Source organism: Phlebotomus argentipes, unplaced genomic scaffold (assembly GCF_947086385.1).
Source record: "Phlebotomus argentipes unplaced genomic scaffold, Phlebotomus argentipes genome assembly contig_46, whole genome shotgun sequence".
NCBI classification, from domain to species: domain Eukaryota; kingdom Metazoa; phylum Arthropoda; class Insecta; order Diptera; family Psychodidae; genus Phlebotomus; species Phlebotomus argentipes.
The window spans coordinates 79,675-102,667 of record NW_026776153.1 but is presented as its reverse complement, the minus strand read 5'-3'; the positions used below and the strand labels follow the sequence as shown (position 1 = coordinate 102,667).

Sequence of the window (22,993 nt, the reverse complement as noted above, 5' to 3'; positions counted from 1 at the left end):
AATCCCAGTCGTGCATGATTTATGTTGATTAAATATTTTATTGGTTTCCCATTTCTGGATTTATAAATAATATTCATATAATGCTTCTCTCAAAAAATTAATAAAACACACCGTCCGGAGATGAAAGGCTTCAGGGTGAGATGAATTGAACAGGAGACATTTAGTTGCTTACTTCTCTTCTAATGCCATTTTATAGTTTTGCTTGAGGAATTCATCATTGCCTCTTCAAGAATACTTCAATCGTGCCAAGAATGCCATTTCGAGAGATCGATTCGGCCGAGGATAAGCATTAAATACTTAATCTTTAACTGAATAGTAAAGCAGAAAAGTCTTGATAAAGCTTTATAATTCCTTTAGCTTTATAATTACTCAAAAGTCTTATTAAAGAGTGATTAGGCAAATAAAATGATCAGCATCAGTGTTAAAATTTAACGAAGAATATAAAAATAAATCTTTAGGATGTAAATAGATGCGCCAGAAGTTCGGGTTCACTGAGATCCACCTTGTATTTCTGCACCATCTCCTGAACTTTGAGCCTGCGACGAACGTGAGGCGGTTGGTAGCCGTCATTGTCCAACCTTCTGCGTTTAGCCATGTTGTAGGCTGTTTGGCGAACCAAATTGCCCACAACTCTTCTGCTCACCACCATCCCGTCCACGAGTGGTGTGGCGAAATTCATTCTACCGGTCGGGCCTTGAAGTTTCACTCTCAGGAGTCCTGACGAGAGGGCTTGCAAGTAGATAATGTGACAGTCTGCCGCCCGAGTAGCAGTCGGCTGGAGATTTTCCTCGCCACTGCGACAGTAGGCCAGTAGATCTTCCATTGGGAACGTGATGTGATCCTCGAAGCTCTCCAGCCACACCAGAAAGATTTTGGAACTCGCCTGGCCAGCAGATGAAGTCTTGGACGTCCCTGGACGTCGTCGAGTTGGTGCTACAGGTTCCATTCTCTGCTGACTCCTATCAATATCCAGCGACAGCGTGCGCGGTTTGTGTCCCAAAGGCATGGGTTTTGTGAAATTTGTCACAGACTCCAGCGGCGGACACTCACTATTACTTCTCTCGTAGACAAATTGTCCGCCGTCAATCCCCGAAGAAGTCGGCATTGATTGACATCCTCCATCCAGAGTTTCCATATCGAATCTGTTAGAGTGATTTGGCACCACAAAGGCAATCTCCCCATTAACATCAGCCCAGTAGAGCACTTTCTTGTCCCCATTGAAGTTCATCTCTTCTCCTGACGTATGAGGGACAAAATCACCCCCACCAGATACTGATTGATTGATATGCCAACTAGAACTAGAAAATCCTGTCCATCCTGCGTGATCGTCAACATTAACACGCCACCCCAGACTCAGCATCATGCTCCAGAAGTGAGGATCCAGTCCCTGAACATTGTCTCCTGACATATTGTCCACAATCTCTATGGGCGTAGTCTGTCCAGCTTTCACATAGAACACATACACCGTGTCATAAGTTCTGGGACTCACGCGATCGAGGCTTTGAATCTCTGTCGCAAATCCCGCTTTTTTCGCGTCCAGCACCATCAGCAGGGGTGTTCCTGATTCCTTCTTTGCATTCTCCCCAATCGACAGAAAGCCAAAGTGGGAGAGAAAGAGCCTGGCGGCCTGAAATTCATGACAAACAGGCGGTGGAATTGCTTCTTGAGCGTGACCCAAGCTATCCAGTGAATTATCAGTTTCTGCCCACGCGATTTTCTCATACACCGTCTGATTTTCCAGTAGCTGAAACAAGTATTTGGTGTTCTCATTTCCAATCTTCTGGACAATCTCCTCAAGTGTGGGAATTGAATAATCCGCCACACACGGTGGAATCTTCTCCACGCCGTCCGGGAAGTATTTCTGTTCCACTTCCTGCCTCATTGGAGTGTCATTCATCGGCACTGGGCGCCCGGGGTTCGGAGCGTGATGGTATTTTGTGCCGGATTTACTCCTCGGCAAGTGTCTCAGCTGCATTGTCCAAGTATGCCGACCGAACGGCCCTCGGATAATCACTATAAACACAAAAATTAAGTCAAATAACTCACTAAAAATTTTAAGATACTCTCCTTACATGTAATTGTTGGCTGGGGATCTTGATCATTTCCCAACGGCTCCTCTAACAGGGCTAAAATTGTCGAATTCTCCGTGACAAAGTATCTGAACTTTTGCACAGCTGACTCATGGTTCATAGGCCCAGAGCTTGGATAGGAATTGCAGTACTTCATAAGAGTTTCTTCATCCAGAAGGGAAGAAAGAGATTGTGCTCCACATTCGCTAGGAAAGTAGCCGACTTGTTCAAGAATAACTGTCAATAGACTTTCAGCTGCATCACGAACTCGCATTGAAGCAGGCTTTAACTCCTTTTCATTCTTCAATTTGGCCGCTTCTCCTGGTTTTCCCACACTTTTCGTGCCCGAAATTCCAAGTTCAACAACTTCCAACACTGTTGTCAAACACTCCTTGTCTTGCAGAAGATATGGATGCTGCATTAGCCATGCAGATATGCACTGAAACGCTGCCACGATTGTGCTGTGAAGATCTTTCGTGTGAGATGGAGTTGGTCTTGAGCATTGGTAGCAAATGTAATCGCAAATCCATTTCACGGCGCGTTTGCACTCCAAAGCATCTGAAAAAGAGATGAAAAACATAAAGTTTAAAAATGTAACGATCGCGAAATGTGATCTTCTTACCACTCAATTTCCTTGCTGATTAGGTAGCACAGAAATTATACGGCGAGATATAGTAATTTGTGACTGAAGATATTATGAGAAACTCACCTGATTCCTTAATATGCATCCTCGCGAGACCAGACAGCAATTCCAGAGCAGCCAAAGAGACATTCAAGTCAGCCTTCCAGGATGAAATCAACCTGTGGCAGACTAAATAAGTCGCTCTCACGAATAATGCGTGAGCATTGTCTGGAAATTTTAAATAAAAGGCTCTAGAATTGTCCCTAAACTACCCCCAAAACCCATACAATCAGCAATATATCGAACAAGTGACTTTAAAAAAGATCTACAACATTTAAGCTCACAAACTACAGCGTGAACAAAGAGATGATGAAAAAGACATTACCATAGACTGAAGGCATTTCCAGGTCCTGCAGAAACTCAGCGGGAAAATCATCAGAAATGCTCAAACTGGGAAACTCATTGCCCACCGTGGCCGTACTGTTTCCACCCAAACTCGAACTAGCGCTAGCAATTGAACAAGCACTCTTTTCGGAACAAGCTGATGTGTGTGTATGTGACAACATTTTGCGATGCCATATAAAACATAAAATTCAAGACGAGAAAAAGAGAAAATAAACACAGTGAGAATGTAACATATTGTTCCAAAATTAAACTAAAATCATAACTAAGAAAAGACATGATTGAGAACTCGAGACAAAGTGCAGAAAGCCAGAGAGTTGTCCATTGTGTGTTTTACAAATGGATTCATGGAAATGGGAATTAATGAAAGGAAGATAAAGTTACCTGAACTGAGGAGATTCAAATCACTTGTTGGCGGAGACATTTGAACCATCTCGCCAGTATTTTCCGTTTCCTCGAAAGTCACAGAATCTTGGACACTAAAAAGAAGTCCTCCAAGAAGCATATGAGTGTTCTGAGCGTCAGTTTCCACTTGCAGTGCATTCATCAGGATGTTGATTAATCTTGGCTTTAGCTGGGCAAATGTGATCATTCTGAAAACCCATATAATAATGAAATAAAGATATTTCCAAAAAGAACAAACTACTAACTTATCCATTGGTCCTCCTGTGATATCTCTTATCGGCAGCGTCTGAAAGTGCAGCGGCAGAGCCAGAATGGAGATCAGAATGTGGATTGAAGCCCTCCTCAACTCAATCCGATTCAGCACGACAGTTTGACTCTTCATTTTGAGTTCCTTCTCCGGCAATACCAACTCAAGAGCAGTAATGAAAGAGGGCAACAGCACTTGAATGCCATCAAGATCGAGTCTAAATAGATCTGATGAGTTGTAGAGAATACTGGCCAGTGTTTCTTCGCACTCCTTCGTCTCGGGAATCCTCAAACCCTGCTGCACAGCCACATAGAAGCGCGCTAGGTAGACAGGAAGAATTTCCTCGCCAGTTTTCTTGGCACAAAAAATCCTGCAAAGCGCTCCAATTGCCTCCGCTCGCCCAGACTCAAACTTATCAATCGTCAGACCTGGTGGCATCTCGATGTTTTCATTCAATGATGACGGCTGAGATAGTGATAAACTTCCCTTTCGGCTGTCCATGATCATCGATGAGGGTCTTCGAGACGCCTCAGATGCTTGTTCTGGTAAGAAAAAAGCACGCTAGTCAACCACGATTCTCACAAAACTCTCGTGATACTCACTTTTGCAGTTCTGGATCCACGCCTCGGTGCCAATGTGGGCAGCATCGAAGAGCCACTCGCCGAATAAATGAAGAATACTGTTGCATTTGGGCCTCGCAGATGCCATCACAGCGCGATTTTCATGGGTCAGTGACAACATTGCTGATAATTGGATGAAAAAGTATTAGTGATTTCACACTGTACCATCAACTGGCGGAGACAACAGGAAAATCGTGCGTTTTTTCACGGAACTCGCCAATACAATTGGAGAGCAAAGAGAGAAATCATCATTTTCCGCGTATGAATAAATTTAGAGTTTGCAAATATATGAAATTTCCATGAAAGATTCAGTTGAAAAGTTCACTCAGAGTTGTCAGTGTGTGGCTTGTGATTTGAATTTCCAGTAAACTGATGTTCCTACAAAGTGTAACTTTCGAACATTTGTGAAATCTAAAGCTTTAGCCTTCAGTTTAATTCATATTTCAATGCAAATTCCAATGATATTCAATGGGCAGAAAACATAAAATCACACACGATCTCCCACAGTCACTCTCGCCAGAGCCGCGGAGAAATAGCACTGGGCGAGAGAGTGGCCATTAAATCAGCATAGAGTGGAATTATATGAATCATAAGAGACAATTACAGGTGAAAATTGACGTGGGTGGCTGAGTGGAAATCGGACTGGCGGCCGGTTGACTGCTGGAAATTCTGCTGCTCGTCAATCCAATCAGTGATCCCTTGGTTATACCTAAACAGAGTTTTCAATTAACATTATTGTGAGTTAAATTCAGTGGCTTTTAGTGAAGCACTTCCAAATCAACCACAACTAAACTAAGAAATCATATGATCAGCAAATTATTTCTGGGTGGAAAGCTGTGATCAAGTGTATATTAATTAATTTCAACTTAAACCTCTTGCCTAAAAGAAAAAAAAAAACTAAAACCAAAATAGAAATGATAAGCATGCAAGTGTGGGTAAAATCCGCCCCCAAATGGATTGCAGGCGTGAGAAATCAGAAAAAGTGTCTCTCGTGCGGAATAGTGTAGAAATAATAGTAAAAAATCTACTGATTAACCCTTTGGGAGGCCACTGGACGGCGCCACACTGAAAGATTTGGCCAAGCGCCTCTGAAGCGGCGGCGTCGGTGAGTGGGGCACCTCAGCGGGAGTCGGAAATACCACCGAGGAGGAGGCTGAGGAGGACACACCACCCAATGATGCTACATCTACACGTCCCGCAACCATTGAGAATCTAGTTTCACCACCTGAGAGGCGCGATGTGGCGCCAGAAGGTGCACCTGAGCCTGTATCTGTGCCGGAAATCCCCGTTGTGCTGGTCGCATCCTCGCCTGTGGCATTTTGCAATATTCCTACCGAGTGCAAGTTGGCATAATTTCTCTTTCTTTGTACAGAAAAAACACAGAACAGACGCGCGAAACAGAGACAAAAAGTCAAACTCACCCAGGAAAGCATCCACGAGACTGGAGATGCCCTTAATTGCCTTCAGGAAAATTTGAGGAAGAATCAGCAAGCACGAGTGCTGATAAGGCTCAATGGACTCCGTCATTGTGAGCACATGTTGCATGAAACGCGGAGTATTGCTGATGGTTTGTGGCTGGCAAAGAGCCGTGGGATTACCAATAACACGAAGAAAGCGATACCATGTCTGGGCAATGCAATCATTAGACATTCCCGACGGTATTAGCTGGGCATCTTCGTCCACTGCACGAAAAAGCGTGAATAAGAAAACTGTAGGCAAAGGCTTACTCTTAACTCACAGATTTTAAACTCTGGAAATGCTGATCCGTAGGTGAAGTCAATCAGTCTGGCTGTGAGAGCGAGATTAACGCGATTCCACTGTTCCACTAGAGCGATTCTGTGGCGCCACATTTGGCAGGATTCCTGCAACGTCTTCCAGAGCGACGGTGCTGGATAGCATCGAACGCACGCCAGGAGCCACACTTCGAACAGCACACTGAGGACGCGTTCGCACAGTTGATCGCCCACGTCATCCTTAATAGTTGGCGGCGCCAGCAGGACTTCATTGATGGCTAGAAGGAAGAGTAGTAGCGACTCCCAGGTTTCCCGGGTGAGAATCTGTGACACTGCAGCGTTCTGGAGAGTCCTCAAGACGCGGTGGCAGAGAACAGCCTGACGATTGATGGTGTCTGCGCCTATGAGAGGGTGAAATTAGTGGCTATTCGATAATTGGAATGTGATTCAGGGATTGAGTGACTGTCTGGGAAATGCTTTGTCCTCACCTAAGAGATCCTGATAGAGAAAAGCCCAGTCTTGGAAGCGAAAGAGCAATTAATTGAGGCCACAGAAGGGTTAAATGGGAATTGGCGAGTGCATTTGGGCAGTGTGCGTGCAGGTGCGACAGAATTACCTTCTCCCGGGCGCGGCACAAAGAGATTGTGGAAGTGATTGATGATCTTCCGGGCATAATTGTTTGGATCGTCCACTATTGGCTTGGGCACGCTGATACGTGGCACCGGATTGAGGGCCGTCATCCACTCGCAGTACACATTCACGCAATCCTTGATGGTCTCATGCTCACTCAAAGGCAGGGACAAACCATAGCAGAGCACATCCATGCACCAGAGCACCTGCAAGAGACATTCCGGATGGCATCTGTCACTCATCTTGCTCCATGTCTTTTTTTTCAGGTCATACCTCCTGATCCGTGACCAGATTGCTGGGCTCTGCAGGCTGCGAGATGCCAAGATTGCTGGCCAGCTGCTTCACAATCGCCACAGCCACTTCCTTCCCGGCGCTTCCTTGGAACTTGTTCAGGACACAATTCTGAGCGCTACAACTATTGGACGCAATCACCGGCGATAAGGACGCCCACTCCGTGTACATCTTTGTCTCAGGCATCTCCGCTGGCACTTTTTACAGCTTTTTCACACCCTAAACACCCAGAAACATGATTTTTCTTAACAAAATACGAAACGAAAACACCTCAAGAAAACATCAATGACGTCACAGTCTCCAAGTCAGGGCTGCACAACCTTTTATAGATACTTTCAAATTCAACCGTATTTCGATATAAAATTTTATATTGCCAGTAAACCAAGATATAAACATTACATCACTGGGATTTCATTACAGAATTTTGAATAAGGAATTAAGAAAAAATCAGAGGAATGTGGAATTTATAGAGGCTCACTTTAGAAGCGGCCCAAAACCATGGCAATAAGAGCCATTCGGACATACAGTCCGTTCTCGGCTTGGCGGAAGTACGCAGCTCGAGGATCGCTATCAAACTCAGCGCTGATCTCTCCGACACGTGGCAAAGGGTGCATCACGATCATCCTCCTCTTAGCAGCCGTCATCACCTGTGGAGTCACAATGAAGTGACCACAAGCCTGAAAGGAAAATTCGATTAAATATAGTTTGCAAATTCAATACACATAATCACTTACCTTCTCATATTCTTGCTCAGATGAAAATCTCTCTTTCTGTATACGTGTCATGTAGAGCACATCTGTGTCCGGCAGCACATCATTGAGGGACGTGTACGTCTTCTGCGTGATTCCCTTTGCAGACACAAACTCCACAATGTGATCTGGCATGGCGAGACTCGGTGGGCTCACATAGCGGAGCTGAACATTGTAGAGTGTCAAGAGCCTGGCCAAGGAGTGAACAGTCCTACCATTCTTCAGATCACCAACCATCGTGATGGTCAATCCATTCACTGTTCCAATCTCCTCACGAATGGTAAAGATATCCAAGAGAGCTTGAGTTGGATGCTCACCAACTCCATCGCCAGCATTTATTATGGGCTTTCGACAAACTGCTCCCGCTCTGGCAGCTGCACCAGGCTTCGGATGACGCAAAACAATCACGTCGCAGTATCCGGCCATAGTCGCGATGCTATCCTCAAGTGTCTCACCCTTTGTCACAGAGGAACTTGTGGAATCAATGGACACAACTTGACCACCCAATCTGAGCATGGCAGTTGTGAAGCTAGAGTGAGTTCTTGTGCTCGCTTCATAGAACACACAACCCATAACTTTTCCCCTAAGGACATCATCAGTTGTACGCTCCTTGTACACCTTCCCCTTGAAGATCTGTGCTAAGTTGAAAATGTCATTGAGCTGCTCCTTGGAGAACATACTCGAAGCCAGAATGTGCTTGCCAACAAGACCATGGTTTAGCTGATGATGATGATACGCGCCAGTTGAATCCAATCTAGATCTCGGCATCGGTGATCTAGACTGATGATCGTGCCTAGGTTCAGCCAACAACTTCGAAAAAATGTCATTGGTTTGAACATCAGAAGTATCCCAAACATCCGATGCACCTGGCAATTGTGGATCCAGAGACGGCTTAACCGGCCATGTTCGCACATTCTCACCAAATCCTGGCGGTGCCAGCACTTCACCATCCACATACGCCACCTCGCCACGCAGTATCACTCTGTGCACACGCCCACGGATCTTCATGCCATAGAATGGTGTCCAGTGTGACTTGCAGTAGCGCGTGAGCTTGGGAATTTCCCACTCTTCATCCAGATTCACTTCAACGTACGTGTTCGGTTGATCAGGCAGATTGAAGATCCTCTTGGGATTCCGATGAAAGCGATTGACTATGTCTTCAATCGTCAGACGTCCTTCTGCCACGGCGTTCAGTAAGAGTGGTAGAATTGTCTCAAGGCCAGGAAAGCCTGGAACACTCTTCTCCGAATTCAATTTCTCCTCGAGCGTGTGAGGTGCGTGGTCAGTAGCAAACACATCAATCACATCAATGTTATCCCACAGAGCCTTTTGATCCTCCGGACTGCACAACACTGGTCTCACATCAGCCAATTTCTCTCCAATTCGTGGAATATCATCTGTGCTAAGGAACAAATGATGAGGACACACTTCACATGTCACTTTCAAATTCTTCTCCTTGGCCGCCTTGATGAGATAAATCTCCTCCTTTCTCGCCACGTGGCAAATATGAATAGGACGATCGACGATACTGGATAGGAAGATCATCGTACCGATTGCTGCCTTCTCAGCATGAACCGCCAGTGGAGCACGTTTGGGCCAAGCTGCCACATGCTTCTGCCACACCATCATGTCTGTCAATTGGAGCTTCGAGTACGTCTGGTTGAGATACATCTTCAAAGCTGCCGCCTGACAATGAAATGTAATTTATATGAATAAATAAACACTCAGATTGTTGACTGAGACACTATTAAAACGATAAACAAGAGTGACACAGTTACACAAGAAGGAAGCGGAACTACACATTAAACTCACCTCACTTGCACATTCATTGATAGTGTTATAGTTATCCGATGATGCGCCTACGTAGCACGCAAAATCGCATCTCGCTCCAGCTTTTGCGATCTCCTTTACCATGTCAAAAGTCTTCCTGTCGGTCACTGATGGATTCGTATTGGGCATAGCTAATATCATTGTCACTCCACCGGCGAGAGCAGCCGCTGTGCACGTGCTGTAGTCCTCCTTTTCCGTATTACCCGGCTCTCTAACGTGCGTGTGCACATCAATAAAGCCTGGCAATTTCAACATGTTCAGCGACATCATGCAATCCGTGTGTGTCTTGAGACGAGGCGCTCCTCCGATTAGTCTCATTGCCTCCACTAGCATTTTGGTACATTTTACATCGGTCACCAGCGGAATTGAGTGATCTACAGCCAAACGACGCGTTCTGTATCCCTGCGTCATGAAAGAGGACACACGACGCGCTCCACCGCCACTCATTGGTAAGTTGATCACCAAATCAAACTGTCCGCTGGCTAAGAATTGTGACAAATCCTTCAATTCTCCAGCTTTCTCTTCCGTCTCTGTCGTGATCGAGTCAAAAGTCCACTGCACGGGTTCAATCTGAAGAGAGAGAGGGAGACAATGAAATTGAGTCATATAATGTATCAATAGCGTCAAGTAGCATTAAATCTAATCACGCTGCAAGTGTTATAGGCTCTTGTGAATGAATTCCCAAGACTGAACGATATTGACGTAAGAAATTATAAAGAACTACTTCACTAAATATAGCTACTTGCGAAGAATTCAAGCTAAATTGCCATTGTAAATCAACTAATCAGGCTAATCTAGAAGCACATACCTTTCTCTCTTCAGTGGTTATTTTACCCCAAGTCATTCATTCAATTTCAAAGTGAACGAAGTTGAGAAAGTAGGAATTTTATTAGATTTGTGTATTCCATCTATTCAACCTGTAATTGTCACCTTTGATAAGACAATTAGTCAATAAAATAAAGTATATGGAGTTGATAGCGACTCTCTTTTAGTATCGAACTGAATTGAAATACGTGATAAAGTCAGTCGTTCTTCAACACTCGTCAAGCAATATCGTGTGAATTAAACAGGCTCATACCACACTTCCTGTCTCTCATCTTTTATCTCTCAATCAATTACTGTATTAATTTTTCATTATATAGTGTCCAATTCTCTACGAAAAGTTTCTTTACTCTGAGTTAGAACATTTAAAAGTGTGATAAAATGTGTAGAAACTGTTTTATGTGAATAAAATTACCGGAAATTGAAGAGAAAGGTGATCTTATCGGATTGCAGATAGTCACAGTGAAAATGGGAAAATCAAGTTCAAAACTGCAAATTCCAAATAATCCAATGGAGCAACAAATATACCGAAAGAATCAAATGCGAAAGCGCCAACGTGACGAAGAAAAGCAGAAGGCTAAAACCGAAAAGAAGAGAAAGAAAGAGTTGAAGAAAAATGCCAAGAAGAAGAAGAAAGAAAAAAAAAATGATGACAAACTCAAGGATCTCAAATCACCCAATCCTCCCGTTATTCTGCCCGATAAACGCATCGATTCAACCTCAAATGGTGACTATCAAGATTCCGATCATGTGAGAATAATGCAAGATCAACTGAAACTCGACAGTGAAACTTTTGTCCTCAATCAAATCCTCCTCTCAATACAGTTTCTCGGAAATTCCGAAGGGTAAGTACACTCATGTATCATTAGTCATTTCACGAAAAATTGAATTTCCACGGAAATTTGATATCAAGCATTATGACTTCCAATTTTTTTATTGCCATTATTATTGCCAAATTTTCTGCTCAGTCAGAATTCATCAGAAAACCCACCATAAATAATCAGAGATATAAATTGAGTTACTTTCCTAATACAAAATATAATCAAATGGACTTCCTCTTGCGCAAAGCTCATATCTCAAACACTGATCAGTCATTGCGCCTCCTACTCAGGAGTTCCCTCCACTGTGGGCTCCTTACACAATTTCAAGAGCAAACACAGCACTTCTACACCAATTCCACACACAGTGCCTCGCACGGCAAGTTATCAATAACCATCCGTAGACATCAGTAATTTGTGTTTGTATGGCAATAAGTACACAGAATTTGTGTACGAAAATTGACATGGATAAGGCGATGGCACAATGATAAGAGTGCTTCATAAACACCTAATTGCAAATTTATTTTCAATTACTTATGTCCGCAAACTGAACAGTTGACCACGCAGAGGATAAGATAATTTTTCCCCCTTCTCTATTCATACAATTGGAATGATTGTCCATAATATATATCTACTATATGTATGAATCGAATGTGCATTTCATTCTTAATTTTCGCTTTTACAAATAGCCAAAATGTGCCATTGACTAAGTTGATGCGAATATGTATAATAAATATTAAAGAAAATATGTCAGTGTGTCAGGAGAGAAATATTGTATGGGTATTTCAGATAAATAATCTCGCAAAAATGGTGATAAATTTATACCTTTACAACCATTCACCTTGACTTTCTTAAAAAAAAAAGAATTGATGTGTTCAATTAGCGCTACTACAGAGTGGAATTTTAAATCAACAGATGAGGAATAATAAGGATCTGAATGAAATGATGTTAATTCTCTATCTTCAGTATTTCTTTGTACTACAATTTCATTATATTTGTTCTCTCAATACAATTATAGCTGGTCTGTAGCAAAGCGGAAGTGTAGAAAATCAATATAAAGGCTTTATCAAAGATATTCTTATACCATTATCGGAAATAACGAAATCGGGTTGGATGTTCAATATTTACTTACACCGTCATTAAACTCAATTGCAGCATTTCAAGTGTTTCAGAAAATAATTCATTCTTACATCACAATTATCTCTTCCTTAGCGAACTGTGGAATTCTCGAGTGGCGACCAGAAAGTTGGAAAACGCTAAAACCGTCGAACTGAGCCAGCACAGCAAAAGCGCTTTGATGCCTGATGAACTGAGTGATGCTGTGGATCAGCGAATAATTTATGTCCCAAGGTAAAGGGAGAACTGAAGGAATTACATAGAAAACTGAATTTGAAGACAATCCATACGTTGTTTTCTTTCAAGACATGGACAGCAGAAGAAAATCTATAGCCGACTCAACACAAGGACAATGTACATAGTTCATGACAACATTGAGATATCTTATCCTGGAGTGACATCACCGTATAGCTTGATAACAGACGCTCCCATCTACAAATTGGAACTGGATGAGGCTAAGGGAAACGAAGTAAAGCAACCACCGCGCCATCCTGGATTTGTGCGCCTCAAGTTCTCCGAAACAGTGGGAAGAATAAAGGCTCCTATCAAGCATGAGATTGTGTTTCCAGCCAAGTCTCTCACGAGCAGCGAAAGTGACAGTGACATGGAGGAAAGTGATATGTCTATGGATGGATCTCTCAAAGTGCGCCGAGATACATATCAGTTGATGAATAGAAAAATACCACGCGACAGTTTTCTCGCTCTGCCCACCAAATCCTTTGTCAACGGAATTGCTGGAAGTCCTTCAAACACACCATCGGCGAGCACATCGCCACCGAGTAGTGAATATGATTATGCCTATATCACAGCTCTTCACACACACAGACCGCTGTGCACAATGAGGAGCAGCAGCTTATCTGATGTGCCATTGAGCACCATTTCCTTACCAGACTCCTGTATTACAAATGTTGAAGTGGCACTGAAACATCCCGATCCACCACGGTATATGGATGACAAGCGATCAAGTGGATCGACAGAGATTGAGGAGGAGGATCCTTATGATATGCGACAGTATCTCAATTCAAAGGCATTCATGGGATATTTTATACATATGTTTCAAGATCAATTGGCCACGAATCTCAAAATATCACACCAACAGCTGAGCAAAGCCACGTGGAAAGGTGCCGTGATATATAGTGAAATGGGTGAGTACGATTGGGAAATTGTACCAGCCATTCCTTGTCCATGGCCACCGGAAGCCCTCGAGTGGCGTAATCGATTGCGTGCCATTAAAGAGAATCCCATGAATCGCAACAGGACAACTTGGCCCACAGAGGAGACAATAAATCACATTATTGGTATGGACTGTCATATTATACCAATTGGATACATGCCGAAAGTTGGGCAAAATCCACAACGCGAATTGGAGTGGAAACTTGTGTTTCCCAATGCTGAACGCTACTTGGAATATTCACTATCAAACACCCAAGTGAAGATCTACATGATGACGAAAATACTGATAAAGTGCTACGTTGAGCCACACATTGACAAGAACCTCAACATGTTCACCACCGAACATTTGCGTGCCCATCTCTTCTGGCACTGTGAAAATACACCACTTTGGCCTGATGTTTCCCTTGGCCAAATCCTCATGGACTTCCTCAAGTCCCTCCTCAATCGAATCAAGACACAACGCCTACCAGACTACTTTATACCACGTCGTAATCTCCTCGAAAATATACCACAGAAGATTCTCGTAGAGTTGCACAAGAGAATCTTTCGGATCACTGAAAATCCTGTAATGTATATCATCAGAGCAATGAGAAATGTGAGATTCTCAAAAGATTTCTATCCCAAATTCAACTTCAAGAAGCTTTACAAGTGTCTTATTGTTGATAATCCTGTTGTCATTCTCATGAAATCCGAATCACCACATGAGATCCGGAGGAATCCCAAGAAATTTGAATTTCACCAGCAACTCATGGAGGCGGCAAAGAAATCAACTGGTGAGGGTGACAGTGATGTTGAGAATTCAGATGACAATGGCGTAGTGCATGGACACATGGAGGAGTACTACAAGAAGATCAACAGTGATCCTGACAAGAGGAGACGCACCAAGCAAGTGAAATTCGAACAGAAGAGAACATTGGAGAACATTGAGAGGTCAAAAAGGCGACAATCAACTGAAACGATTGACATTGACGTAAGATATTCCCTAAAAATTAATTATTTTATTTGCATTTTAATGCGTGATTTCTTTAAATTTCAGTTTATGATTCAGCGCAATATGATGGCCATTCGAAGAAATGTTGTACTCAAAGTGTTCATCAGTCACTACATTCAAATGGCACTCTCTTCAGCCAACTTTAGAAGCCTCAATCAGGGCACAATGTACCTTAAACATGCTGATCGTCTATGTAAACTCTTCTACGTCGACGGTTATGAGTGGGATGGTGAGGAATATTCCTACAAGATTGCATCAATGCGCATTAAAATTGAGCACACAAGTGCTCAGGATGATCAGGATCGACCAGCTCTACCGCGACGAGAGAGTTTCCTCGATCCACCAAGGAAGAATCGCGTTCGCAAGTCTATAGCTCATCAGAAATCCATCACGGAAGATCCTGACAAGGAACCGTATAATAATGTATCAAGTATCCCAATATCTCCTACCGCTTTTGATCATTTTGACGACAGCAGATTATCCTTTTGTGCAATTAATCCTAAAACTAATGGTCACAGTCACGATGTTACCATTGTGGATGTTCATGCGTTTCACAATGGTCACGTAGAGGCCCATGGATCTTTGTCAAATGGAACTTCAACAAAGTCAAGGGAGATAAGGAATACTTTCACTACAAACGGATATGATGAGATTACTAGGCTAAGTGAAGAATCATCGGACGATGATACAAGGCAAACCAATACCAATTTAGCGGCTATTTTAGGAAATTTATGAAAATAATACTGTGATTCTATGAATTTGTTGTAAAATTTGCCCGATAAAATTCACAGGATAATACATGCTATATTGACGAAAAAAAATCACTAACCTGTACACCCTGCTCTGCATAAAAGTCCGCCGTTCCCATTGAAGCATACAATTTATAGCCCATCTTCGAGAGAGTCCTCACAGAAGGAATTAATTCCATTTTATGCTGCAAATATAAAACACTTCAATCAATTTGCTTATTACATAAAACTCAAAATTTCCATTACTTTGTAGCTTCCAACACTGAGGAGAATGGCTTTTTTCGGTATCTGAAAACCTGTAGAGAGCATTCCCTTCAAATAGGCCTCATATCGATTATCGCCAAAGCATCCCACTTCCCCAGTTGATGCCATCTCCACGCCCAACATCACATCAGCTTCAGAAAGTCGTGCAAAACTGAATTGTGGCACTTTCACACCCACTTTTCCGCATCCTTTCAGCACATCCACAGGCTCCACAGGCACCCCCATGATCACTCTCGTGGCAGTGGCAATAAAATTGTGATTTAGAGTCTTCGACACAAAGGGAAATGATCGAGATACACGAACATTGCACTCAATCACCTTCAATTCGTTGTCCTTTGCTATCAATTGCATATTCATGGGCCCTGACACGTCCAACAGTGATGCCACGGCTTTTGCGATCTCCTTAATCTTAGCCAGAGTTTCATCATTTATATCTTGGGGTGGTGTGACAAGTGTTGCATCTCCAGAATGGACACCAGCATTTTCTACATGTTCAGAAACAGCCAGACACAGAATTTCTCCTTCGCGAGCAACAGCGTCCACATCAATCTCCTTTGCCTCTTGAATAAACTTGGAGATCACCACTGGATGATCTTTGCTCACCTCCGAAGCGGCATTCAGATAAGCTTCCAGATCAGCATTGGAATAGGCAACATTCATGGCAGCTCCGGACAACACATAAGATGGTCTCACGAGGCAAGGATAGCCAACTTCCTCGCAGAAAGCAAATGCCGCTTCATGATCTGTTAACTCCTTCCAGCGTGGCTGTAAAATTCCTTTTGTATCCAGCAATCTTGAGAATTTAAAGCGATTCTCCGCACGATCCACAGCTTCAGGTGATGTTCCCATGACTTTAGCGTGAGCCAAATGCAAATCCATGGCAATGTTATTGGGCAATTGTCCACCAACGCACAGAATAATGCCATCAGCATTCTCCAGTTTGTAGATGTTCATCACGACCTCAAAAGAGATCTCTTCAAAGTACAGTCGATCACACATATCGTAGTCTGTGCTCACAGTTTCGGGATTGTAGTTAATCATGATTGTCTTCACATTCATCTTTCGCAACTCCATGAGACAATTCACTGCACACCAATCAAACTCCACAGAACTGCCAATGCGATATACTCCAGATCCCACAACAATTGTAAATCCTCCGGGAAATTGAAGATCATTCTCAATGCCACTGTATGTCATGTAGAGATAGTTGGTCGCAGCCGGCCACTCTCCAGCCACTGTATCAATTTGCTTCACGATCGGCGACACCTTCATCTCTTCCCTCATCTGTCTCACTGCCAATTCCGTGCTCTTAATCGCCTTAGCGATTTGATTATCAGAAAATCCAATGCATTTCACATCATAGAGTGTCTTCGCTTTCAGACGATCACTCGTGAGGGACTCCAAATGAGTGGTACAGTCTATAATCTTCTTCATTTTCGATAAGAAGAACGGATCAATTTTCGTCAACTCGTACAATTTCTCCACTGAGTAGCCCGCTTTGAGAGCCGCCGCCAGAACATACATTCTCTTATCAGTTGGCTGCATCAATTCCTCATCATTCACTGGCTTAAGATAGGGATCAAAGCCCGGCACTGAGTCATCGACCATTCTCAAGGCTTTCTGAAAGGCCTCCTCAAAGTTTCGCCCAATAGCCATCACTTCACCCACACTCTTCATGCTGCTGCCAATTTTTTTGCTTACCCTCGCAAACTTTGCCAAATCCCATCGCGGTGCCTTCACCACTAGATAATCCAGACTGGGTTCAAAACATGCTGTAGTAACTCCTGTTACGGAATTCCTCAGCTCAGGCAGTGGTATTCCCAGACCCAGTTTAGCCGCCACATACGCTAGTGGATAACCAGTAGCCTTGCTAGCCAGAGCTGAACTCCTGGACAATCTCGCGTTCACTTCAATGATGAAGTATTCATCAGATTCAGGATTCAGAGCATATTGGATGTTACACTCTCCCACAACGCCAAGATGGCGAATGGCTTTCAGGGCACACGTTCTTAGCATATTCCACTCATGATTGTTCAGCGTCTGACATGGCGCCACAACGATACTCTCTCCAGTGTGAATTCCCAGCGGATCCACATTCTCCATGTTGCACACAGTGATACAATTATCGTAGGCATCTCTCACCACTTCGTATTCAACTTCCTTCCAGCCCCGCAGAGACTTGTCAATGATCAATTGGCTAGAGTGAGCCAAGGCTTGATTAGCTAATTGTCTCAATTCCTCTTCGTTGTTGGCAAATCCAGAACCAAGACCGCCCAGAGCGAAAGCAGCTCTTATCATTACAGGATAACCCAGTCGCTTGGCCGATTCGAGGCATTCTTGCACGCTGTACACAATCTCTGACGGAGCCACCTTTTCCCCAATTGACTCCATTTGATCAGCAAATATCTTGCGATCCTCCGTCATAACAATGGAAGAGATTGGAGTGCCGAGAACCTTCACGTTGTACTTCTTCAACACGCCAAGCCTCTCCAGCTCAACACCACAATTCAGCCCTGTTTGTCCGCCAAAAGTCAAGAGAATGCCTGAAGGTCTCTCAGCTTTAATCACTTGCTCGACGTATTCTGCGGTGAGTGGCAGAAAGAACACCTTATCCGCCATTCCCTTTGATGTCTGCACAGTAGCAATGTTAGGATTGATCAAGATGGTCTGGATTTTCTCCTCACGCAGAGCTTTGATAGCCTGGAATTACATATTCATATATTTATTACTCAATTCTATTTATCGCTTTGGATGATTTACCTGTGATCCTGAGTAATCAAATTCACCAGCTTGCCCAATAGACAAACCACCAGAACCCAAAATCAGCACTTTCGTAGGACGCTCAAGCTTCGGTGGCGTGTCAGACGCCAATGTTTCAATCAAGCACTGTTTAGCCGTCTTGCCCTTTGTCTGGATAAGTTTTATGAACACATCGAACAAGATCTCCAAATCTTCAGGTCCGCCGTAGTGTTCGGGATGGAATTGTGTGCTGAAGTATGGCAAGCTCTTGTGGACAATTCCCTCGTTGGAATTGTCATTGACGTTGGTAAAGAGAATCTCCCAATCATCTGGCAATGTATCGGCATCAACAGCATATCCATGATTCTGAGAAGTCATGTAGCATTTCCCAGTGTCGTGATGCAAGCATGGAAGGTTTACACCACGATTACCGTACTTCATCTTCTTAGTTTTGCACCCAACGGCCGAGCTTAGCAATTGGTGACCCAGGCAAATGCCAAAAATTGGCTTCACAATTCCACTATTCAGACATTTGCGAATGTTCTCAATTGTCTCCCTGCACACCGAAGGATCTCCGGGTCCGTTGCTCAAAAACAGTCCGTCAAATTCATTGGGATTAATAGGATGGTTCCATGGAATGACATCAACACGAGCACCACGCTTGCACAGGCATCGAATCTGATTGTACTTCAATCCACAATCAATGGCACAAATACGAGGACTTCCACGCTCGTTGTAGGTTTTTGGCTGCTTCACAGATACCAAATCCACCAGATTGGTCACATTGGGATCAGAGAATGAATGCCCAGACGACGTCGCTCTGCCCTGAACTATGCGACCTGGAATTAGAAAGATAAGATTCTGATCTGAATTTTTCTGCTTCAAAACCAACTAAATTCATGGTCTGGCATTTATTCTATATGCTATACGACTTTTATTATTTATTCTTCCTCACCCAGGAGTACCCCAGATTCCCGGAGCTTTTTGGTCAGCATGCGCGTGTCGACTCCACTAATGCCGGGGATCTTCTTCTCACGCAACCACGCGTCCAAAGTCTGGGCCATCTGCCAATGCGATGGAGTCTTACAATACTCCGCCACCACAATTCCGGCGCAGTGGAACTTGGACTCAAAATGCTTGGGCAATCCGAAGGCATCCATCGCTGTCTCACTGGGAACGCCGTAGTTACCAATCAGTGGGTACGTGAAGACGAGGATCTGCCCCTCAAACGACGGGTCAGATATCTGCTCCGGATACGCCACCATGGCCGTGGTGAAGACCACCTCTCCGTCCACATCGCCGCGATGCCCGATGCTCTCTCCGTACAGAACGGTGCCATCCTGCAGCACCAAACTGCACTCTGCCACCTTATCCGTCATCTTACCACTTTAAAATTGTCCTGTTCAAAATGTCAGCCTCACCGGAAAATAGTTTTTTTTAGCAAATGGCACGACGACCGCGACCGCGATTTCACTCAGGTTATGTGACTTCGCTGACTCGTCTTGCTACGATTCCGCCAAAATTCCCGGTCAACTGCACATGCGCACTTGCAAAACACACTGCAATGTATGCAAACACGAGCACTACAAGAGATAATTCCGCAGAAAAAGATTAAAAAAGGAAAAACATGCTAAAAACGCCGAGAAATACACGTGCTTTTCACATATTTCTTGACACTTTTGATAACACGCCATCAAAGAAGATCGGCACTATATGCTTGTGCCGTTTGTGCTTATACTTTCTCTCTCTCTCTCTCTCTCTCTCTCTCGCTCTCAAGCAACAAGTGGTCAATTTGGGTGTAAGGTATTGAAAGATTTATGAAATTAAAGAAAATTATGGAAATTTTCCACTAGAGCAAATTAGGGATTTACTTAGCATCAAAGTTTCCAAAATTTGAAATTATCCTTTTCACACCGTCAAGACCGATAAATCCATTGGCTTGCCGTGGAATGGTTACAATGTATATTTGTATCGTGTGCAAATCTTTACTAAATTCCGTGGCAAGCCATTGGATTGAACAATGATGATTAAAAAAAGAATAAAAATAATAAAAGTATAGATATAACTCATGATCAATCCTGAACACTTTTATTGATTAATATCTCGATTCCCATTTTCAATACGCACGTGTGCGCCTTTCTTTGTACCTTTATCTATCTGCAGCGCCTCGCGCGACTGGTACAGAAAATATGATAATAATTTGTTCGATTAATCACGTACAGTAACGGGTTCTTTGATTCTTCTTTGTGCAATCCGAGCAGAAGAAAGGTGGTTTTCTTTCCTGTGCGCATCTACAACTTACTTTAACGTTTTTCCTGCATTTTCACCCCATCATTTTGCCCTCTTTTAACCATTCATATTCATCTTTTCTATTTTCCTTTCCAAAGTGCTATTTTCCACCAACAATTAATTTTCCTTCTGTCTCCCACGCGCCTTTTATTTCTTGTCTCTACCTCATTATTGTGTTCGTCTAATTGCTCCAAAGGTAGGTGAACAGGAAGCCCTGACATTTTCACAACCTCTTGCCTAGTTTCCATTTGGGCGGGAGTACGAGAAGTGTGTTGAAAAGTGATTTTCTGCAGGTGCAATGAATCCAAGTGTAAATGCTCATGGCGGCGGCGCTGCGCGTCATATTCGCTATACAATTCCCGAACTGATAATCATTGGGGAGTCTGTGGAGTCTCATCGGCGCCCAGCTTGCTTCAACGCCACCCCAATTGGCTCTACTGCTCGTTTGGTGTGGAGGCAGCGCGAAGAATCCTCTCGGGCTGAGGTGGAAAAGACTAAGAAGACGAATGGGGCGGATAGGGCAGATCGCCGCATTGGCAGTGGCCGATTTGTTGATCACGAAGCTTTCTGGGACAACAAGATGGCCGATGACGTGGAGATCGAGCTCTTTGGGCAGCGAAGCAGTGCTCCATGGCAGCCTCTCGTGCGCAGGGAGCGAGCGGACAGATGGGGAGTTGGCAATCGCAATTCTACTGGGTATTTCTGCTGCATGAATTCCAGTGAAGACAGTCCCGTAAATTCCTCGTGATTCCAGATTTTTTGATGTCAAGAATCGCCGTGATTCTTTCCGGAGAAATCCTCGGGACTACGACACGGAGCCTGAATGGCTCAGCGGCGGACCGACATCAAAATTCGACATGGTTGAGCTCCATGGGTTCGATGATGCTCCTAATCAGACGGTCAAGCATGATGACCAACCGACTGTGTCGAGCAGCACCCCAGTGAAGTTGAAGACGGGATCGCCTACTCCAGAAGAGGGCAGTGGATCACGCTTCAGCCAATGGTTGCCGAAACCTCACGATTCATTCGATAGTCACCGCTTCTCGCTCTACAACGATCTGGAGAACATTATGAATGGTGAGTGTGATAGCGCAGATCTCACAATGGTGATCTACATTATTAATAATTTCTAGATTCATCCACTGATGCCTGTGAGGGTGCATCTAACAAGAACTGCGCACCACCACTGATCACCGTGAATGGTAACGATGTGCCGAGCAGCGTGAAGGAGTTCCTACAGAAGGCCAATGTTGGCACCTCAGCACGTGGGGGTATAGCCAAGCAAAGGATCGTGAGTGTAAAAGATTTAGAGGTGTCACTGAGGGATTGTGCTTTCAACGAGAAGCCAGTCAATGCTAAGGACATGGATGTGTTCAAGAACTTCGTGGCAAATATGCCCAATGATCAGTTGGGCGCCAAGGCGGCAGAGCCGTTCTTCTTCCATGCAAAATCATCTCTGGGACCGTATGTGGAGTTGCTGCAGAGAGTAATTTTGCACGGAGAGACTCAGTTGAATCGTCAGGAGTTGCTCAACACTTCCGAAGGACAGGAGCATCTTCAGGCTCTCCTGCGTGGTGAGTTGTCTGTGTACAACTTGCTGAATCATTTGCAGTTTGTAAGCCCAGGACGTGAGCAGGAAATCCTCATTGCTGTCATCTTTGCCTTCAGCCAAACATCTCAACTTGCCACTCTACCTCGTGCATCCTTCCAGATGCCTTTCTTCCAAAATGGCCCACCATTCAACCCAATGGGAGGTCAAATGTTCCATCCTCCGCCTCAGAATCCAATTGGACTGCTTGCAAACGGTATGCAAATTTCAAATGTGTCTGTTCTTCAACTTACTAGTGTTTTTCTCTCTCCAGGAAAACCACAACGTATGCCATCGCCTCGTGAACTCCACCTCCACACGCAGTCCATCATGCATAATGCACTGATGAGGAAGAGATTCGAGGATCAGCTGAGTGGACACGTGAGGAAGCAAAATGCTGGTGCGGGAAATCGTGGACAGTCATCTAGCAACGCTTCTCTAATGTTTAATATGCGGGGTGGGCGAGAGGCTGAAGTTAAACCGCCTAAGAAAAGTGGGGCACCTATCATTTGATATTTTATGATAATGCTATTGGGCCGCAAATGGGCCTCACTCTTCTTGTCATCATTTGAGCATTGAGCAAAGAAAATAATAATTTGCAAGACAAAGCATTTTATTGGACCTCTACGACGTCAGCATGCCTGACGGAGTGATCAGGAGGATGAAGACTGCAGCTGAAGATGCTCCCAGGGTCAAAACTATGAAGATTATTGACACAACCATCCACTGATAATCATCCGGTCGGGGCTGAGTGCCTGGCTTCTCGTCATCGGGACAATCTGGTGTAGCTTGAGGCTCTGTAATGCTCACGTCCGGATGAGTGGCAATCTCAGTTGTTTCCTGATC

General features: G+C 44.0%; 4 protein-coding genes across 12 annotated transcripts; 2 read left to right on the top strand and 2 right to left on the bottom strand.

Moving 5' to 3' along the window:
• Positions 1–18: 18 nt before the first annotated feature.
• Positions 19–7,228, bottom strand: LOC132262286 (ral GTPase-activating protein subunit beta). Of its 8 annotated transcripts, XM_059761508.1 has the most exons (15): positions 7,002–7,228; positions 6,715–6,934; positions 6,587–6,616; positions 6,104–6,499; positions 5,787–6,047; positions 5,402–5,695; positions 4,970–5,074; positions 4,348–4,488; positions 3,744–4,287; positions 3,478–3,686; positions 3,077–3,232; positions 2,779–2,919; positions 2,692–2,706; positions 2,073–2,627; positions 19–2,013 (listed from the first exon to the last, which is right to left on the bottom strand). In XM_059761508.1, the coding sequence occupies exons 1-15, from the start codon at positions 7,203–7,205 to the stop codon at positions 455–457; spliced, it is 4,830 nt and encodes a 1,609-aa protein (XP_059617491.1). In that variant the 5' UTR covers positions 7,206–7,228; the 3' UTR covers positions 19–454. The 8 variants fall into 8 exon arrangements, with proteins under 8 accessions (XP_059617491.1, XP_059617500.1, XP_059617517.1 ...); XM_059761517.1 differs by lacking the exon at positions 2,692–2,706; XM_059761534.1 differs by lacking the exon at positions 3,077–3,232.
• A 260-nt stretch (positions 7,229–7,488) lies between these two features.
• Positions 7,489–19,964, bottom strand: LOC132262276 (CAD protein). The gene is made up of 7 exons (XM_059761496.1): positions 19,226–19,964; positions 18,292–19,109; positions 15,514–18,231; positions 15,348–15,452; positions 9,581–10,168; positions 7,754–9,454; positions 7,489–7,696 (listed from the first exon to the last, which is right to left on the bottom strand). The coding sequence occupies exons 1-7, from the start codon at positions 19,647–19,649 to the stop codon at positions 7,499–7,501; spliced, it is 6,552 nt and encodes a 2,183-aa protein (XP_059617479.1). The 5' UTR covers positions 19,650–19,964; the 3' UTR covers positions 7,489–7,498.
• On the top strand, positions 10,400–15,326 carry LOC132262328 (uncharacterized). Its single transcript, XM_059761581.1, has 4 exons — positions 10,400–11,265; positions 12,451–12,588; positions 12,661–14,497; positions 14,564–15,326. Exons 1-4 carry the CDS (start codon positions 10,889–10,891, stop codon positions 15,251–15,253), a joined length of 3,042 nt encoding a protein of 1,013 aa, XP_059617564.1. The 5' UTR covers positions 10,400–10,888; the 3' UTR covers positions 15,254–15,326.
• Positions 19,965–20,473: 509 nt separating the features above from the next.
• LOC132261698 (uncharacterized) lies at positions 20,474–22,748 on the top strand. Of its 2 annotated transcripts, none has more exons than XM_059760628.1 (5): positions 20,474–20,755; positions 20,853–21,255; positions 21,314–21,636; positions 21,693–22,364; positions 22,422–22,748. In XM_059760628.1, exons 2-5 carry the CDS (start codon positions 20,858–20,860, stop codon positions 22,658–22,660), a joined length of 1,632 nt encoding a protein of 543 aa, XP_059616611.1. In that variant the 5' UTR covers positions 20,474–20,755; positions 20,853–20,857; the 3' UTR covers positions 22,661–22,748. The 2 variants fall into 2 exon arrangements, with proteins under 2 accessions (XP_059616611.1, XP_059616620.1); XM_059760637.1 differs by having other exon boundaries at positions 20,840–21,255.
• Positions 22,749–22,993: the final 245 nt, after the last annotated feature.

What these genes read in the sequence shown, in the direction of transcription:
- LOC132262286 (XM_059761508.1), bottom strand. Translation starts at nt 7,205, where the DNA reads ATGCCTGAGACAAAGATGTACACGGAGTGGGCGTCCTTATCGCCGGTG. An exon ending in TCTCGTGGATGCTTTCCTGG is followed by an intron (nt 5,696 to 5,786) that starts GTGAGTTTGACT and finishes TGCACTCGGTAG; the next exon opens with GAATATTGCAAAATGCCACA. An exon ending in GTCCAGTGGCCTCCCAAAGG is followed by an intron (nt 5,075 to 5,401) that starts GTTAATCAGTAG and finishes AACTCTGTTTAG; the next exon opens with GTATAACCAAGGGATCACTG.
- LOC132262328 (XM_059761581.1), top strand. Translation starts at nt 10,889, where the DNA reads ATGGGAAAATCAAGTTCAAAACTGCAAATTCCAAATAATCCAATGGAG. An exon ending in TTTCTCGGAAATTCCGAAGG is followed by an intron (nt 11,266 to 12,450) that starts GTAAGTACACTC and finishes TCTCTTCCTTAG; the next exon opens with CGAACTGTGGAATTCTCGAG. An exon ending in CTGAAACGATTGACATTGAC is followed by an intron (nt 14,498 to 14,563) that starts GTAAGATATTCC and finishes TTTAAATTTCAG; the next exon opens with TTTATGATTCAGCGCAATAT.
- LOC132262276 (XM_059761496.1), bottom strand. Translation starts at nt 19,649, where the DNA reads ATGACGGATAAGGTGGCAGAGTGCAGTTTGGTGCTGCAGGATGGCACC. An exon ending in TTGATTACTCAGGATCACAG is followed by an intron (nt 18,232 to 18,291) that starts GTAAATCATCCA and finishes ATGTAATTCCAG; the next exon opens with GCTATCAAAGCTCTGCGTGA. An exon ending in TCAGTGTTGGAAGCTACAAA is followed by an intron (nt 15,453 to 15,513) that starts GTAATGGAAATT and finishes TTATATTTGCAG; the next exon opens with CATAAAATGGAATTAATTCC.
- LOC132261698 (XM_059760628.1), top strand. Translation starts at nt 20,858, where the DNA reads ATGAATCCAAGTGTAAATGCTCATGGCGGCGGCGCTGCGCGTCATATT. An exon ending in GGCAATCGCAATTCTACTGG is followed by an intron (nt 21,256 to 21,313) that starts GTATTTCTGCTG and finishes TCGTGATTCCAG; the next exon opens with ATTTTTTGATGTCAAGAATC. An exon ending in AATTGGACTGCTTGCAAACG is followed by an intron (nt 22,365 to 22,421) that starts GTATGCAAATTT and finishes TTCTCTCTCCAG; the next exon opens with GAAAACCACAACGTATGCCA.